The 13773-nt window shown below is 54.8% G+C and overlaps 1 protein-coding gene across 1 annotated transcript in view; it reads left to right on the plus strand.

Moving 5' to 3' along the window:
- Positions 1–6065: 6065 nt before the first annotated feature.
- Positions 6066–13773, plus strand: part of FAM107A (family with sequence similarity 107 member A) — a 56077-nt gene continuing 48369 nt past the window's right edge. Inside the window, exon 1 of the mRNA XM_053669485.1 lies at positions 6066–6499. Within this exon, the coding sequence (XP_053525460.1) occupies positions 6476–6499 (24 nt within the window). The 5' untranslated portion in view covers positions 6066–6475. The remainder of the gene's footprint in view (positions 6500–13773) is intronic.

The raw sequence follows: 13773 nt of genomic DNA on the forward strand, positions 1-13773 counted from the left end.
AGAAGCACCAGGGGGCCCTAGACCAAATCCTGGGCACAGAGAGCACTAGCACTTGGGCTCCTGGAGTGTGTACCAGGCCCCAAGGCTCCCGGAGAAGATGCCCAGCCCCAGTCCAAAGGCCCAAGCAGTGGAACAGCAGAAGCTGAAGTCTCGTGCACGCCATTGGTGAGGGCTCCCAGTTCCCAGCCCTGGGGACAGGCAGGGCTTCAAATGTGCTGAGGGGATCTGGGGTAGAGACAAACAGAGCGTGGGAGCTTTGACAGGGGCCATGACGGGCTGGGACATGGGTTGCCATGGCAGCAGGGTCAAGATCAGTGGGAAAAGCCCGATGGAACCATGGAGCAGGCTTGGCTGACGAAGGAGCCCAGCCAGCCACCTGGCCAGTCCCACATCCCCCTCGTCCTCCAATCACTTCTAAATCACACTCAAGGGTTAAAAGTGGGGATTGCTCGCAGCCCCAACTAACCACTTAAACAGACACCCACATCAATAATGCCTGGCAGGTTTGCATAAGCAAACAAATTTGCTCCATTTTCTTCCAAGTGACCAGGCCCTCAAGCCCACACCAGACAGTGGGTATGAGCAAAGGGCCCCCACTGAACCCCAGTGTCTTCCTTCCCAACCCCAGAACTAATTGAGTAAAGCGGCATGGGGGGCTTCCGCAGGCCGAGGACCCTGACTGAGCCATCCTTCTCTCTCAGCTGACTCACTCCTGATCTGACCAGTGGTTACCAACTCTGGGCAGTGTGACCAACAGAAAGGCCAGCCAGGTGCTGGTCCTGCCGCTTGGTAGCTGGGTGAGCATGTCATGCCGCCTCTCTGAGACACAGTTCCCCCTGGTGAACGGGAGATGCTGTCGGTTCCTCAGGGGCTCCTGGGCATTAGATACGATAAAATAGCCACACCACCAAAAGTTGTCCAAAAGAGGAATAAATAAATAAATAAATAAATAAATAAATAAATAAATAATAAATAAATAACATCTGACCAGATACCCCTCTGGAATGAAGGTAGCAGGAAGTTTTCTTTACAGCCATAAACTATTTGAATTCTTTCCTTAACAAGCAAGGATGCCTTATTAAATTAGAAGAGAACTATAAGGATCGTCAACAAGAGTTCATGGCCAGGAGGTGGGCAAAGTTTTTGGCAAGGGTCTTACTGGGACCCCAATATCTTTTCTGAGTCCACCTGCCTATGTGCACTGGCCTGAAGAAATGCATATGCAGGAATCTGCAGCATAGAAAGAAAAAATAGTTTAATATTGAGTTGGCCAATACGGAGACAGTGAGCTCATGCTCTGAAGACTGGGCTCCCAGATGGCATGTAGGTTACAGGTTATGTGGGGCACAGTCACAAGGCACCTTGGGCTAGGGGTTCAGGAGCATGCTGGTTGCCGATTGGTTGGAGGTGAGGTGAGGGTGATGAATCTTCTCTTCAGGGTTCGAGGACAGTTCTTAGTCTGTCTGATCCCGTGGAAAAGTAACCAGGGGATCATTCCACCTTAGAGCTCAGGAGCTGAAACCTAGCTTAGGTCAAGATGCTATCTTTAGCCTGCCAGGGGTCCAGACCCTGTGACCTTTAGTCAGGTACCAGCTACTGTTTTCTGCTGCCTTGGGGGTTGCTGATTATGGAGGGAAAGGCCAGATCTCTGAAAGATATACATAGCTAGATGATAGATAGATAGATAGGTAGGTAGGTAGGTAGGTAGATAGATAGATAGATAGATAGATAGATAGATAGATAGATAGATAGATGATAGATAGACAGACATATAGATAGGTGGTAGATGATAGAGAGATAAATAGATAGATAGATGATTTCTAGAGCTAGAATTTAAAACTAAATTTAATCAAAGGCACAGGGACCCTCAGTTTTGGTGGCCATTATTTTAAAAGGATGTGGGTGGCGACCTGGTTGGAAGAGAAGACACACAGCACTTTACAGAAAACTGAAAATGTTGACTGGACGAGGCCGTGGGCACGGCCCCCGGATGGGACTTAACGGGGGTCTGGACTAGGAGACAAGACTGCTGGTCTGCAGAAATTGTTGTCATTAAAAGGTCCGTTCTCGACGAGGAAAGGCTCAGAGTGAGGACGCTGCACTTGCCACGGAGCCTGTGGGAGAGGCCACTTGCTGCCACTCGCTGGGGAACTCGAGGCTGAGACTGCAGGCGGTGGCTCAGCAGATCAGCCTCCAGATACAGTTTTGGAAAAACCCAACCGACCGTCAGCTGTACCACCAAAAGCCACCCAGGAGACCACATTCTAGAGGCAGCCGCCCTGGGTCCCCTGGGATGAGCGTTGCAGAGTGGCCAGCACCTGTCAGACTCAATATCATTTCCAGGGCACTATAGGAGCCCCCAGCTCAGCTCAGGATGGAGCCGGTCAGAGTCCAAGAAATGGCTGTAGACAGTAGGGAGTGGTCTGTACCACTGAGTCTATGACCCGTTAAGAGCCAGTTTCCTCACTCGACAGTTATTACTCACTCACTGGCTACGTGTCAGCACCAAGGCAGGCACTGGAGACACTGTGGTGAAGAAAACCAGGCACAGTCCTGGCACATAGTCTGGGGGGCAGGTGGGGACATAGATCAAGGGACAACGTGGCTTGGTAAGCATTTGTTGGGGGAAAGACTGCAGAATCAAGAAAGGCATGCTGGAGGAAGCCTCGGGAATGCACAGGAGTTCGCCAGGGAAGGAGGGGAAGGAGGCGTGTGCCAGGCGAGGGAACAGCAGGGACAAGGCCTGCAAGGGCAGCGGGCGGGCGAGGAGGGCTGAGCACGGGCTGAGCAAAGGGTTACCCACCTGTGGACCCTTTGTCCAGGGTCCACAAGGACACACTGAGAGATTTAAGCTGGGTAGCAGCATGATCAGATTTGCAGTTTTAGAGAAATTCCTCTTGGCTGCTGAGTGAAGAAATCAACAGAGGCGAGGAGGTGAGTAAGGAGGCTGGTCTCACCCAGGGAAAGAGGGTGGTGGCAGGGACCAGGCCATGGCATGGGGATGGAAAAGGGGGGCCAGTCCTAGGGACATTCAGGAAGTAAAATGAACAAGACTTGGGGACTGACATCATCGGGGAGGGTAAGACTTCAGGAATCTCTGCAAGTTACTCATGGCCTCAGAATCTGGGGCCTGTATTTCCCTACCCTCTTCTGGTCAACAAGTCTTTCTTTCCTCTCTCCCGGGGAGGGAGAATGGGCGGTGGGAGGAGTGTGTCCATCTATCTGTTCCCTCAGTCACGGCAAACTCTTAGCAGCGGCTGTAAGTCTAGTCCTTGCCAGTAGGTGGCAGCCCAAGACAGAGAGGCAAGAGTGGCCAGGCTCCTGGAGTCCACCCAGTTCTTGGGATTGGTTACGGTGGACTTGCCAATGGGCAGCAGACTTACCATCATGTTATTAACAGCATTGTAACAGCAGCACCTAACTTCTAGGGAGAACTGCTGTTGTCCAAAGATGCTCTGCGCAGAGTTTTCATACAGCACCTCATTTGATCCTGACAGCCCTGGGGTAGGCAACCGTTGTTTTTCCCTTTCACGCATGAGGAAAATGAAGCTCAGAGAGGTCAAGTGATTTGTCCAAAGTCACATAGCTAAGAAGCCTCAAAATAAGGACTGGAATCCTGTCACTACAGACGTCAGAAACACCTGCCCTAGAACTACTCTTCCGCCCTCTCCTCCCCTTCCTCCTCTGTCTCCTTCCCTTCCACTTCCTGCGGCTGCTGAAGACACCTGAAAATTGCTCAGAACCTTGGAATCAACATTCTCCAAATCCACCACCATTACTTTAAGGAGAGGTGGAGAGGGAGTGAGTTTGAGAGATGTGGAACTCTTCTTCAAAACCCTCCGAGTTTTCAGGCTTGCTTCCTTCTACAAGGCTATGGGTCAAGAAGGAGCAGGCGTCCACGCCCGTTATGGAGAAAGTGAAGCTGTGCCCAGGCCATGCTCTGAGACGGGGCAAAGCAGGACCTGGAACACCTACTGGTCCTTGACCCTTCGCCACCACCTGTCATTTCATAAACCATTGTGCCTGTGCTCCCAGCACCTCCTCCGCGCCAGGTCCCAGGCCAGGCTCTCAGACCACCCCCCCCCATCTTTCCTGCCCGAGGCACGGGGTTCAGATGTTGCATTTTGAATCCACATCCTGCCAACAGCCTAGATTCAGACTTTCAGCCAAATGAGGAACCCAGTCAACCAGGCTTTCAGTGCAGCTAGTAAGTCATATTTCAGCAGGACTCCAAGCAGATGGGGGGAAATTAATCAATGTGTAAAATCCCTTTACCTCCTCCCATCCCACCAAGAGCCACGCCAGTGGACACTGCTGGGACAGCTACCGAAGGAGCTTGGTCTCCGGGGCTTTGGCTGCTCTGGCCGATGGCCCATTTCATCTTTGCCCTTTACAGTTTGGGAGATGCTCTTCCAACTGCAGGAAATCAGAAGCCGTGCCCCAGCCATGACTGGAACGGAAAGAAAAGGGATGGGGAACAGCAGCAGCAGGGGCTGGACCCAGAAGAAGGGGCGGAAGGAAGAAGCCACAGTTTGCTCAGCTGTAGGGGGCGCGGGTGTTGAGGGAAACACAGCAACATCGGTAACGACAGGACGACAACAGTGAGGCGCCAGTGACAAGTCAGCGCTGTGTGAAGCGCTCTGCACACTTAGGCTGTTCGTCTAATCCTCCATCGCCTTCTCATCCGTTCAGCAACATTTCCTGAGTGGCCACACCCTGCCGTGACTGGGACAGACCAGGCCTCCGTCTCTGGGGGGCTGCCACTACAGGTGGAAAGACATGAACACAGAAACATTTCAGTCGCTGATAAATAAATAATAAACAGAAAACCCAGGATGCTGCTTTGCACAGGGGATCTGGGGAAGCTTCTACGAGGAAGTGATCATTGCCTGAAGGATAGAAAGATTATGCAATTTTCAAAAAATGGAGTCAAGGGGGAGAGATGGGAAATGTCCCAGGCGGAAAGGGCAGCAAGTCCAAAGGTCGTGAGGCAAGGGGAAAGGGGGTAAGATCTGGGACCTGTCAGGGGATCAGGTAAGAGGGAGGTGAGGTCAAGGGGAGAGCAGGACTTGAAGGATTACGTGTGGACAAGGTCATCTTGTGAACCATGGGCGAATAGGACCTAGGACACCTAACCCTTGACTCTTCACCACACTGCCATTTCATAAATTGTCACGATGCCCTCGGGCCAGGCACTGAGCCAGAAAAAAGGGAAGGGTACCTAGTTTCTCCCACCCAGCCTGTTCTTGGGTAAGGTGCTGAGTTTAATGGATTGGTTACCTGGAACTTGCCAATGGCAGAGGATTTATCAACAGCATTATAAACAGCATGGTAACAGCAGTACCCAACTTCTATGGGGAATTGCTGTTGTCCAAAGATGCTAGTGCAGAGTTTCATATGAATTGCCTCATTTTTTCCTCCCAGCCCCGTGGGGTGGGGCCATTGTTATCCCTCTTTGGGCAAGAGGAAGATTATAGAATGGGGAATGACGTGATCCGAGACACGCTTCGAGGAAAAAATGGCCTCAGCTACACACACCCTCCCCTTTCAGCCCTCAGAGCAACCCTGCGAGGAAAGATTGTCTGACCTCACACACAGACGAAGACACTGAGGCTCACAGAGGTTAAATCTTGTGCCCTGGGCCACACAACTGTGAGAAACAGAGCGGCTGCCAATGACATTCCAGCCTTAATCTTGCCCCGAGTTGGCGACACAGAGAAGGAAAGGGCTGGCTCGAGTGAGGAGGAGGGGACTACCAGGGGGTACTTTGAGAACTTGGCCCCCAGCCTGGAATCTGGCCTCCAGATATTTTCCTGGCCTGAGTTCAGAGCCGCCCTCCCGGCCGCTGCCCCTTGAATGGAGTAGTCTGCTGTCAGAGTCCGTGCTCCGGGAGAGCCCGGGCCACAGGCCACGAATGTCTTCAAAGACCTCTTATTAATGGCCTCTCCAACCTGAGGTTTACATCCCCACGCACCCCTCCAGCCCGGTGCACCGGCCGCCCCACGCAGCCTCCGCTCTCTGGGCCCCATCTGCGGAGCAGTGCCCAGCCTGGCAAGAAGGCCAAGTGCTTCCCCGCTGGGCCGGCCAGATGTCACCGCTGTGCCTGAGCTGCCTGCCGACTGCACGGCGAGAGGACTGCTTTGCTTCCCAATCCCAGCAGCCTCGGTTTCCCTTCTCGACAGAGAGGCGGAGGTCTAGGGGGTGACTGCCACAGAAACTCCCGGAGGCTGCGTGGGCCACCTGGGGACATCAGGCCCTGCTGTCAAGACCAATCGCCCTAAGCCTGTCTGAGGAGCTCCAGGCTTGGGAGCAGCTGTGAAAGCCTCCTTTGTGCCTGAGGAGAATGAGCTGCAAGAGGACCGGGGGCCCTGGCCCAGGGAACCCCTCTGGCCCCGGCTCCTGAGGCCAACACCAGCAGGGAGGACCCCCAGCCTGGCCCCCGAGGCCCACCCAGGCCTGGTGCCCACTCCGTGCCATGGGAGCCACCCAGGGAAAGAAGGTAGGAGCCCCAGAGGGTCCTGGTGGGGCCCTGGACACGGAAAGGGAGACTGGCTCTGCTGGGTGGGAGCCCTCACACACACGCCTGCCCGCTCCTGGGAGCCTCAGCCAGGCACTGCCCTCCGGTCTCCCTCCCTGAGCTCACAGCCAAGATTTACATCTAGAAACCTGGCTGGGGCTCCGGGCAAAGCCAGTGACTGATCTTTCTTCTCTGGAACAGACCTGGGGGCTGCCTGACCTCTCAGCAGCCCAACCTCGCATCCAAGGCTCTCTGCGTCCCGACACGCAGGCTCCCTGGCCGCCTCCGCATGTGCAGGGCAGTGTCGGCGCAGGTGGACACAGGAGCAAGATGAAAAACAAGGGGCATTATAATTAAGTTGGCTAACCGGTTGTTACCAGATATGGGGCTGTGGGCAAGTCATTGAAGCTTTCCGTGACTCATTTCCTCATCTGTAAAATGGGGGGGAGAGTAGTTACTACCTCAGAGGCTCGTAGTGAGAATTAAATGAATTAAAATATGTTAAATATTGAAAACAGTAGCTGGCACGTAGTGGGCTAAGTGTAAACTACACTTCATTATTATGAGAATGCCCTTAATATTGTTATCCAGAACTTTCTAAGTCTGGGCTGTCAGTTGGGGGGTTGTAGAAAGCACAGCCAGTGCCGTTTCGGAAAATGTGGTCTGTGGGCACTCTGCGCAGCGTGAGAGATGGCGTGTGGGAGGGGCCGCTTAAAAGGTCACCTTCTCTCCTTGGCCGGGGGGCTCCGTTGGTTGGAGCAGCGTCTTGTGCACCAGAAATGCTGTGGGTTTGATCCCCAGTCAGGGCACGTAAGAGAAGCTACCGATCAATGTTTCTCTCTCGCATCCATGTTTCTCTGTTTCTCTCTCACATCGATGTCTCTCTCTCCCCCCCATCACCGTCACCCCCTCCTCTCTCTCTGAGATTAATACCTACGTCCTCTGGTGAAGATTAAAAAAAATAGGTCACATTTTCAAGGCCCACCCAGACCTCGTGGATCAGATCCCCTGGGAATCCGAAGTTATTCACCAGCTCTGCAGCGATTCTTGCACATGCTCACAGCCCACATGGGCCCAGGGATGTGACCCCCGCAGTGTGGGCAGGCTGCCCGGGACCCCTCTGGATCTCAGCTCTGGGTCTGCAAAGTGGGGTGGTATCAGGAGGCCCCAATAAACAGGGGCTCTAATCTCCAAACAACCCATGACAACCTAGCACAGGAAAGCTAGGAAATGGTTCAAGTGCAGGCTTTTGGCCTCGTTCTTCTTGAATCCAAACTTTCCACCAACCCAGCACATCCCACATTTTTCCCACTTAAAGTAAAACACATCATGAACCTCATGAAGGAAGTTCTCTGGAGCTCAGTGTCCTCATTTGCAAAATGAGGTGGTTGGCCAGACGGCCCCTGGGAGCCTCCCAGTGCTAGTGTTGGCGCCTGCCCCCTCTGCGGCCCCCAACTGCATTTTCCTAAACACTTTCTGTCCTGGAGCTGTCTCTGCCCCAGGACAGAAGTGTCATAATACTCACTCCTGCCTCACTCCTGGCCAGGGTGGGTCCCCGGCAGCCGGGGCAGGTAGAGTATCTGACCCAGCCCCAAGGGAGTCCCAGAGCTGCCTTCCCAGGCCAGCCCTGACCCCAACCAGTCCACCCTTCCTGCTCCTCCCTCTCCCAGGGGAGAATGAGCTCAGTCTCTAGATCCTGTCTCTGCTGAATATGAATGTGGTGAGTCACCTCGGAGACCAGCTTCCTAGGCCTAGAAGAGACCCTAACAAGGTCTAACCCAGGAATAGCAAAATGTGTCTCCTGTCCTCCCTATTCCACTTCCCTCACCAGTGGCAGACATCGCAAATCAATCCCTGCACCCTTTCCACAAATCTAGACAGCCTCAGAATCCTTCTCAACACAGTATCTCAAGTCTCCCTCCCCCGTCCATCAGAACCAGCCCCCATTTGAAAACCATGACTGTCCTGGGCCCCGTCCCCTCCCCTGACTTCAGAGAAAAGCCCTCCAGGGAGAAGGCACCAGGGCACCACGAGTGAGGACCCGGGCTTGGAGGCAGACTGGCCCCAAGTCCGTTCCTCCACATCCTCTTCAACCCTGGGCAAGTAGCTGAGCCTCACATTCTGCCTCAATAAGCTAAAGATCCTTATCAGAGAGTTGTAAGACCTAAATGACATCATGCCTGGGACAAAACGGGCACTCAGTCAACGTCGTCTTTCCCTGAATTTAATCCTCTCACACTTGCACCCTCTTCTGAGCTCACAACTGTTCCTTTGAGCCACAGGGGCATTGACATCACCCCCAATGTCAGGTGGAAAAGCCGAGGCCGGCAAATGTGGCTTCCTCCGGCTGGTCAGCGGTGGAGCCAGCCTGGAGAAGGGCCCTGAGCACGTCCAGGCTGGACCCCCTCACCATCCCCAGCCTGTAAGCCCGCCCCTCCCCATAGTCCCAGCTCTCTCTCTCGCTCTCTCTCTCTCTCTCTATTTCTGGAGGCAACAGCCCCGCTGGCATCTGAGGGACATCTGTGACGAGCCTGGCCATGTGGAACTTACAAATGCCCCGCATCGGATCATTTATTCTCCCACTAGCTTGTCCCATGAGAGGCACTGTATGTCCTCAGACCCATTCCCACAGTTACAGCTTAGTCATAGCCATAAAATAAAAGCTCTGGAAAATCCTTGGTGACATGGTCCAATCTCCTCCCCCCCTCCCCCCATTACACAGCTGGGAAGACTGAGGCCCAGAGAGGGGAAGGACCTGCCTAGGGCAATGCAGCCAGGGCCAGGGCATCTCCACAATGCTTGACATCTCCGAGCCAAGTGCAGAACCCATAGGAAGGCCATGGTTCCCCTTCCCTGCACCTTGAAGGGAAGGACCTTGAAGGGCAGGACCGAGCTGCCCCTTGAAGATGACTCCTGCACACTAAGGCACTCTCCAGGTACATTACTGGCCACAGAATCTTCCTCTGCTCCCGCACCAGCCTCCCACAGCAAAAGCTCAAGGGGTACATGCTACCCTGTGCTGGGAGCTGGGCCCCTGCCCGCACGGCCTTCCCTGTTGGTTGGAGTGACTGAATGCAAACAAATAATGATAGTGACAGTGGAGATGGGTGTCACTGCTCATATGTTAGAGTCATCTCTAGCTGCAATGTAGGGACTGGGTATGAGGACTCCAGAAAGTAGACAGCTGTGGAAATCCCATAACTCAGATGTCTCATTCAGGATGTTGTCCACTACAAAGAATGGAAACCCCGGGTCCAGCTAGTTTGAACAATAAGGAAATGTACTGGGTTCTCTAAATGGAAGTTCAATGGCTCAATAACGTCTCCAGGACTTTTCCCAGAAGCCCCCAGCTAAGGTTCTATTGAATGTCATTGGCTCAAATCAGGTCATGCTGTCATTCCTGACTTGTCTCTGGGTTACTGGGTTTGACTGGAATCCTGAACCTGTTGCTGGCAAGGGATGGGAGTGACACTGTGTGACCAGAGCCCCTGTGAAGCTGGAGATCAGTTTCCCAGTGGCAGGGCTAGTGGGCAGTGGGAGGGGCCGGGTGGCTGCTGGGCATTTCATCATAATGCCCCACCCTGAGGAAGGGGCATCGCGTCTCTGACTTTGGGGTGAACAGAGAGAACGGAAAGAACTTGAAAGTTCATGGGTGTGGCACAAAGAGTGCGGAAGTCAGCACACAGACACACGGACATTGTACTCATCCCCATGAACTTCCCTTGACTTGGCGTTTTTTAATCCACAAAGTTGTTACCCTGGCCACTATCGGAATTTTTGTAAGAATCAAATGGTGGTATTCTCAATACATGGAAACAATGTCTCTGTTTGGAATATTCTAGAAGCTGCAAACACTGGCCAGTGCCCACATGTCGATACCGGGGCGGCGAGTGCAGGCAACATGTCCTGTTTTCAGCCCTCGCGTCACACAGTGAGGCCACAGCTCCCTGGGCAGCAGCGTGTCTAGAAAAAGCAACTGCTGTGGGTGCAGACACCAGCCACGCACTCACAGAGACCCCAGGGGCTGGGCACTCTGTCCCCAGCCCCTACTCAGCAGCCAGTGTCTCTCCCCCAAGAAGGGGGCAGGCCCAGGAGTTCCAAAGGCTATTCCCACGCAAGGTCAGCACCCCAGGCCGTGATCTTCATTCCATCCTTACAGAGGCTGATACTAAAGAAAGATACTAAATGATACCCTGATACTAAAATACATATATATATTACTGGTAATGGCTCATATGCATTGCAGCTTTTGCGCTAATCCTCTGACTGAATCTTCCAACGGCTCTTGGAGGTGGGTGCTTTTGTTACCCAAACAATCTGAGGCATGAAAGATTCATCAAGAGCCTCAGAGCCACCCAGCGAGAAAGTGGTGGAGTCAAGTTTTGAAGCGGGCCGTTTAAGGAGCCTGAGCTCAGCCAACAGACCTCAGTGTGGGTCTCACAAAAGTGGGCTCTTGAGAAGGCAGAACAGTGTTCAGGTCCCACCCGGGTCCCCTGTGGGGGCAACTTGCTTAACCTTTCTGAGCCTTAGTCTTCTCATCTGTCAGATGGGATAATGATTTCACCTGCCACACTGCGACGAGGTGAGGTGCCCGGCAAACAGCAGGTGCTCAGGGAGTGGCGGGTGGAATGGGTGTCGGCGCTGTGAAGCTGCAGGCGGCACCCCCGCAGAGGGGGGTCGGCTGTGCCCCTCAGTGCAACCCTCGAAGGCTTGGGCATTAGCATTCTCCACCAAATTCAACACACCCAGGCTTTTTATCTCCCTGAACAAATCCTGTGTCCCGATGGTTGATGTTTGTGAAGATGTTCACCGCTGTGCATTCAGCTTTGTTAAAGAAAGTCTCTTTGGATGAAGCAAATGGGAAAAGACATGGGCGATATGGCCAAATTGGGTGAATGGCCTGGAAGGCTGTGTTTGTTCCTACAGGGCCCAGAAGGCACGTGCGGCCGGGCCCGCAGGCTCCCCAGACGGTGATCCCGGCGGAGGAGGGATGGCTTCTGGGGCTGGCACCCAGCTCAGGGGGGCGTGAGGACCTCACTAGGGGGCTCTCCCTGTCCTCGCCACACCATGGCCTCCACTCTGCCCACTGCCTCAGACGGCTTCCCTGAGGGGAGCCGAAGCCAAGCCCCCCCCCAGCACCAGGGGGGTGTCCACGGCTGGGTTCCCAGAGGGCCTGGAATGGGAGGCTTGGGGACAAGAGGGGAAGGCTGTCGGGAGCCAATGGGGAGTGGGGGGAGGACACAGGCTCCTCGCTGAGCCCTGTCCCCCGCGTCGCCCCAGCCTCCTGGCCTGTACTCACACCGGTGCCCTCGGGGTGTCCTCCAAAGTCCCACCCCAATGCAGCCAAGTCTCTAAGTTTCAGGCCCAGCACCCACCCACCTTCTCTCGTAAGTGTTCTCGAACCAGGCGTGTATTGAGTTTTGACCCCACGCCTGACAGCTCTTCCCTCACAAGGTGTGAGGGGGGAAGAGGAGGAGGAGGGATATCAGGGCTGAGCCGCCCCCCCGGCCGCAGTGGCGCTCAAGGCCTTCACACGCTCTCCCTCCAGGCAGCTCCAGCAGGGTAGCGGCTGCCACGCCCGCATCCCTGGGCGGGGGGAGCACTCATGGGCGGGCTCCTCTGCCCTCGGGCCCACTCTGGGCCCCCACCTGGCACTGAGCGGACACTCCACCTGCTTCTCCCATGTTATTCTCACAAATGCCCCATGAGGAGGCTACTGGTCTTATCCCCATTTTATCAACCAGGACCCTGAGGTTCAGTGCTCACCAGCAAGGACGTGGCAGGGCCAAGGACGCACTGACCTCTGCCCAGCCAGGTGGCCCTCGCTCTGGCCAGGCACACCCCCTCCTTAAGCTCAAGTCCTCCCTCCACGCACCACACGGAGGAGGAAACCGAGGCGCATGCGTCAGGCCCAGAGTCATTTGGAAAAGCACAGGTGGCGGAGGATGAGGCCTGGCCTCCAGGTGGGGCTCTAGCCACCACTGGCTGGGTGGTGTCCGAGCCTCACTTTCTGGCCTGTAACACAGGGGTGAAAAGAGCGCCGGCTCTGCCATTGCAGCGTGAGGTTAGGTGAGGATGGGCCCGGAGCACCCTGAACACATTCCTTTCTCTCTGGGTCTCCATTTCCCCACACGGGAACTAAGGGGTTGAACTGAGTGATTCCTGCTGCCATTCCTGACCACAGCAAACATGACAAACTCCAATTAATTTTGGGGAGGGGGTGGGCACCTTTCCAGACCTTTCAGCTGGAGCCCAGAGATGGAGTTCAGGGCACTGACCTCATCACTTTGTTCTTGGCAGGACCCAGTATGAAATGAAAATATGAGCCCCTTATTCATAAATTATTATGACTCATAAGGCAGTGAAAACAGGATTAGTCTGGGCACGGGATCTTTCTGAGTGCGTTCTCGACTACACAGGTCACATGCCCAGAATGCCGGCCCTGGGTGTCAGTGCCACCAGGGGACGTTGTGTGTGGAGGGCCACATTCCTGGGCTCCAGGGATTGGGCGCAAGCGTGCCACCGGCACCGTGAGCAGGGCTTTCCTCCCCCAGAACTCTCCCTCTCGGTCCCAGGCTGTCCTTTTACTCCATCCGTTCACCTGTGGATTTGAAAGCCCCTGAAGGTTTTCCTCCCCTGAAAGCCCCTGAAGCCTGAGCAAATTGGTAAACAACCCGTCTTTCCCTCCACTGTGAACCGTCCCCCGCACCTCACTCACCCCACCCTCAGAGTGGCCTGGCCAGAAACCCAGAAAAGCTGGCGTTGACATTTCTTCCCTGGAGAAGCCCAGGGACAGAGGGTGGGGTTGGGGAGTTGCAGGGGGTGTACTGGCTACAGCTGAAAGGGGCGTTTGAAGGCAGGCAGAGTGGCCTTCGGAAGCAGGAAAAGGGCAGTTTTCCTGTCCCCCAAGGCCACCCAGTGGAGCTTCCCTTCTCCTCTGCCCTTGGCTTCCCCAAGCTCGGTCCAGGAGTTGAACGCCCAGGGCTGCCTCGAACAGATGGACCGGCTGGGCACTGCACAAAGGCGATGAGCGGACGGGCGAGCAGGGGAGGAAATCCAGGGCGCCCTCCCCCAGTGCAGCCTTGTACCCAGTGCTGGCTGGCTGTGCCGAGAGGAAGGGATGGCCCTTTGTCAGGATGCAATGAGATCACTGCCAGCCCTGCAATCCTCCCTTCTGAGGTTCGCACTTCTCCCCTTCATCCTTATGGCTGGAAGCCCTGCTTGGGAGGGAAATAAATCACAGGAAGAAAAGAGAG

Source organism: Artibeus jamaicensis, unplaced genomic scaffold, assembly GCF_021234435.1.
Source record: "Artibeus jamaicensis isolate MK-2021 breed Jamaican fruit bat unplaced genomic scaffold, CSHL_Jam_final contig_519, whole genome shotgun sequence".
Lineage (NCBI taxonomy): Eukaryota > Metazoa > Chordata > Mammalia > Chiroptera > Phyllostomidae > Artibeus > Artibeus jamaicensis.